The sequence below is a fragment of the Salvia miltiorrhiza genome, chromosome 1, assembly GCF_028751815.1.
Source record: "Salvia miltiorrhiza cultivar Shanhuang (shh) chromosome 1, IMPLAD_Smil_shh, whole genome shotgun sequence".
In the NCBI taxonomy this organism is placed as follows: Eukaryota; Viridiplantae; Streptophyta; class Magnoliopsida; order Lamiales; family Lamiaceae; genus Salvia; species Salvia miltiorrhiza.
In genome coordinates, this window is record NC_080387.1 from 23,847,967 (window position 1) to 23,853,003 (window position 5,037).

At 40.0% G+C, this 5,037-nt stretch overlaps 1 protein-coding gene across 1 annotated transcript; it reads right to left on the minus strand.

Annotated features, from left to right (window-relative positions):
* Positions 1-364: 364 nt before the first annotated feature.
* Positions 365-1,257, minus strand: LOC131007098 (uncharacterized). Its single transcript, XM_057934254.1, has 2 exons — positions 850-1,257; positions 365-766 (listed from the first exon to the last, which is right to left on the minus strand). The coding sequence occupies exons 1-2, from the start codon at positions 1,251-1,253 to the stop codon at positions 622-624; spliced, it is 549 nt and encodes a 182-aa protein (XP_057790237.1). The 5' UTR covers positions 1,254-1,257; the 3' UTR covers positions 365-621.
* Between the last annotated feature and the right edge of the window lie 3,780 nt (positions 1,258-5,037).

Here is a 5,037-nt window from a genome sequence, read left to right on the forward strand (position 1 = left end):
TGGGTCAATGTCCACAGTTGTGTGGGTAGACGTAATAGTAACAACCTCTTCTTGAAACGGTTGATCTAATGTTGAGTTAGATGCGGCAATGGAGACTTCAACCTTTGATCTTGCGTTGACTTTGCATACTGACAACCAGTTTTTCTTTGCTTGGTTCGTACTGGGATAGGGGCAGTAAAACACTTGAACTGCCTGACTCGCTAAAACAAACGGATCATACTTCTAATATTTTCTTGTGTGGTTCACTGATACCAACTTGAAGTTTGTATCAATAGAAGTTCCCCGAGCAGACAAGTCAAACCATTCACATTTGAACAAGACTGTCTTCTTAATTGGATACCCCCCATACTCCAGCACACACACACCTCTTGTAGACGCCCATAAAAGTCTTGCACATCTCTACCATAGACCGAGCCTTTTATGCACACGCCACTGTTCACAGTTGCGCGCTCTCCATCAAGATCAGTCGTGTGAAATCTATAGCCATTCACAAAATACCCGGAGTATGTTTCAATCTCAGTTAAAGGCCCGGCTGCAAGCGACTTGATATACGGGTTCAAATCATTGTTAGAAGGGTGAATCACCTGTTACACACAATACTTTAGGTTTGCAAGCCCATTTTTAGTCAAGTAAATGTATATTGAATATAAATTTGTCACATCTTACATAATGGCCAAACCACACCATAAAATCGTTGTCGAAAGCACTCTCTAACTCCGCTTCGGTTAGTGAAGGATTTACATAGCGCATTTCGTCCTCGAAGATCCTAAGATATAACGAAAAAAGTTATAAGTTACCACTTATGTACGTCGAGAATTTATATACATAAATTGAGTCAAGAATACTCACTTGATATATGTGTTTGCAACCTCCGCACAATTGCTCAAAATATACATATGCGCAGCAATGTATTCTTGAGGATCCATGTATCTCTTTGCCATTCGCCCAATCGGACGTCCAACTGGTTTGAAGATTAAGAGTTGATTAGGATCATCATTTTCTTCAACAGACTCTTCAATATTGCGAGGCAAATTTCTCCACTTTGTAGTCACATGATCCTCAAAGTAATATGAAGAGAAGGTGGACATTTCCTCTAGTATATATGCATTGCTGATGGATCCTTCAACCTTGGCTTTGTTTCTGATATGATTTTTCAATGTCCTCAAATATCGTTCAAAAGAATACATCCACCGATACTGCACTGGACCAGCCAATCGTGCTTCATCTGCCAAATGAACTGGTAGGTGCTCCATTGAATCAAAGAAACTCGGGGGGAAGATACGCTCAAGTTTGCATAGAGTAACTGATATCTTCTCACTGAGTATTCCCATATCATGTATTGAGACATTGCGGGCTGTTAATTCTCTAAAGAAACAACTTAAATCTGTAATTGCCTCCAAAACATTCTTAGGAAGAAGTTCTTTAAAGGCTACAGGTAGCAGTATTTGCATGAACACGTGACAGTCGTGGCTTTTCATGTTATGCATCTTCAGGGCGTTCAAATCAACGCATCTGCTAATATTTGACATGTACCCATCGGGAAACTTAAGACTCTTGATCCATTGAAGTAAGATTTTCTTCTCATCCCTTTCAAGCGTATAACATGCTTTTGGATACAGTCGGGATCCATCCACTTTCTTCAATTCAGGCCGTCGACAGAAGATGTTCAATTCTTCTCTCGACTTTTCGGTATCTTTTGTCTTCCCGTTCACATTGAGGACGGTATTAAACACATTATCAAACACATTTTTTTCAATGTGCATGACATCCAGATTATGTCGAATCAAAAGGTCCTTCCAATAGGGAAGATCCCAAAATATGCTTTTCTTCTTCCACCCAACATGTTCATATTTTGCGAGTTGAGCGTTCATGTTATCGAAGTCTTCGGTAACCTTCACGAAGCCCAACCCCTCAATTTGATTCAAGATTTCTATTCCGGATCTTTGTTCTGGTGGACCCACATTGCATGTCTTATTCTTCAAGAATGAAGTCTTATTTCTCCTAAACACATGGTCACGAGGTAAGAACTTCCGATGATTGTCAAACCACGATTGTTTACCACTCTTCGTTAGTGTAAATGTTTCTGTATTCTCCATACAGTGTGGACATGCCAATTTCCCAGCTGCACCCCACCCAGACAACATAGCGTACGCTGAAAAATCACTAATAGTCCATATCAGAGCTGCCCGCATTTGAAAATTTTGCTGCAACGATATGTCATAAGTGTTCACACCAACCTCCCACAAATATTTCAACTCTTGTATCAGTGGCTGTAAGAAAACGTCCAACTTCATCTTTGGGTTAGATGGCCCAGGCACGAGGACAGTGAGGAACATGAATTGTTCTTTCATGCACAACCACGGAGGCAAGTTATACGGTGTGACAATAACCGGCCAAGAAGAATATTGACGCCCTGATTGTGTAAATGGGGCAAAACCATCTGTAGAGAAGCCTAATCTCATATTTCTTATCTCCTCGGCGAATCCGGGATATACTGAATTCAAGTGTTTCCATGCCGGAGAGTCTGCTGGGTGGCGCATGATCCCATCTTCTATTGAAGTCGCATGCCATCGCATATTTTCGGCTGTTGCCGCAGATGCAAACAACCTTTGCAGTCGGGGCATCAAAGGAAAGTAGTGCATCTGTTTGGCGGCCACACGTTTCTTTCGGCGGCTTCCAGATGCACGCAAGTTCTCCTTATATCGTGATGCACCACAAAAATTACAACTATCTAGCTCACTGTCGTCCCCCCAATACAACATGCAGTTATTAACGCAACAATCAATCTTCTCTACTGGCAAACCCAACCCGCGCAGATTTCTCTTCGTACTGTAAAAGCTGTCAGGGCAGTTGTTATCCTTCGGTAAAGCCTTTCGAACCATCTCAGATATCTGATTAAAACATCTCTCTGACATGTGATTTTCAACCTTTATGCTCATCATCTGTGTCATCCAGGATAACTGTGAGTAAGTGTCACAAGAAGGGTATAGAGGACTATCGGCTGCGTTCAACATGTCATAAATTTGTTGAGCGTCAGGATTAGGCGGCTCCTCAAGATTTGGAGGATCTTGATAATTACTAGGTCCAGCATGATCATGCACCATCCTTTGGTAATTACTGTATGACCCATCATCGTCATCCATTATAGTATGTTCTGCTGGCATATACACTGGTGCTTCCCCTTGATAACACCAGTTCGTGTAATTGTGGACAAATCCACGCCTAGTAACATGTTCTCTGACTGTAGGTACAGATGCAAAGACTTTATTCTTACACTTCGTACAAGGGCACCTAATGTTACCAATTCCATCTGTATACGCTGTTTGATTTATCGCAAACTCGAGGAAACTCTCAAGTCCCGTTTCAAATGCAGCACGATCATTGTATCTCGCGTACATCCACGATTATCACTCATTCTTGCAAATTCTAATTGAAAATAAAAATAAATCAAATACAATAAATTACTTGAATCTAAGAAAATTTCGACAGCATAACCCCACTATCCTAACTACCAAGTGCTCGACTCTACCAGCAACTATAGTGACCATAGTGGTCCTAATTTACTAAACCTATACTAGGTCTACCCGGCCCCCCAATGTCGAAACAATAATAAAATAACATATAAAACAATAAAAAAAATAAGGTAATAAAATCAAATACAATCATTTGTTGGGAGAAGATCCTTAAGAAATAATCAATTTCTATCCAAAAGGGAGAAGATCCTTAAGAAATCGATTAAATCTATCCCACAATATATAATAACATATCATTTCATCCGAAACAATAAATCAATTTAAAATTAATCTAATTAACAAATTAATTTCAATTAATCATACTTTAAACATCCTATAAAGTAATTATAGTTAAATCAATTCAAAATTAATCTAATTAGCAAATTAATTTCAATTAATCATACTTTAAACATCCTATAAAGTAATTATAATTAAATCAATTCAAAATTAATCTAATTAGCAAATTAATTTCAATTAATCATACTTTAAACATCCTATAAAGTAATTATAGTTAAATCAATTCAAAATTAATCTAATTAGCAAATTAATTTCAATTAATCATACTTTAAACATCCTATAAATTAATTAGAGTTAAGTTAATTTTAATCAAACAAATAAATAATAAATAAATAAACAAATAAATAAAAGTCTATTAAAAACGAGAGTGTACCGTGGGAGTCGACGGCGGAACCGTGCGGTGGAAGGAGCGGTGAGGCGGCAGGATCGGCCTGAAATTAGGAGGAGAAAGATGAAGAGAGGGTGAGAGAGAGAGAGAGAGAGAGAGAGAGAGAGAGAAGGAAATGAGGGGCTTACCTTGACGGAGGCGACGGCGGCGACCGGCGACGGCGACAGGAGGCAGGCAGCAGCAGGGCAGCGGCAGGGCAGGGGGGCAGGGGGGCTGGAGGGGAGGGGGGGTGTTCTGGTCTTCTGGAGAGGGTTAGGGCTTGAAGCCTGAATTTGGGCTTAAAAATTAGCGGCGGCCCATTGCCGCCGCCAAAGCCCGACCCGCATTCTTCTTTTACCGGAGGCAATCTTGCCGCCGCTATTTGTTAAATATTAAAAAAAAAATTAATAGACATTTCCCGGCGGCCTTAATATTTACCGGCGGCGATTTTGCCGCCGGTATGTACGCCATATATTTAAAATTGACGGGTCGGCCGCTCCGCCGTCGGAAAGCCGCCAGTAATCGCCAGCGGCGGAGCTGCCGCCGGTAAATTTTTGCCGGTAAACCGACGTTTTTTTGTAGTGTAAATTGGAGACCATATTTCTTATACCCGCTCCGTACCATTGATCTTATCATATTTTCTTTTTTGGGTTGTCTTATTGATCTTGTCAGGTTTCATATTTGGTAATAATTTTACACTATAAACAATATGGTCTCATACTTTTACAACATTAATTTTACTCTCCTTAATAACTGTGCCCAAAAGAAATGGGACAAGCCTAATGGGACGGAGGGAGTACCATTGATCTTATCATATTTTCTTTTTTGGGTTGTCTTATTGATCTTGTCATGTTTTCATAA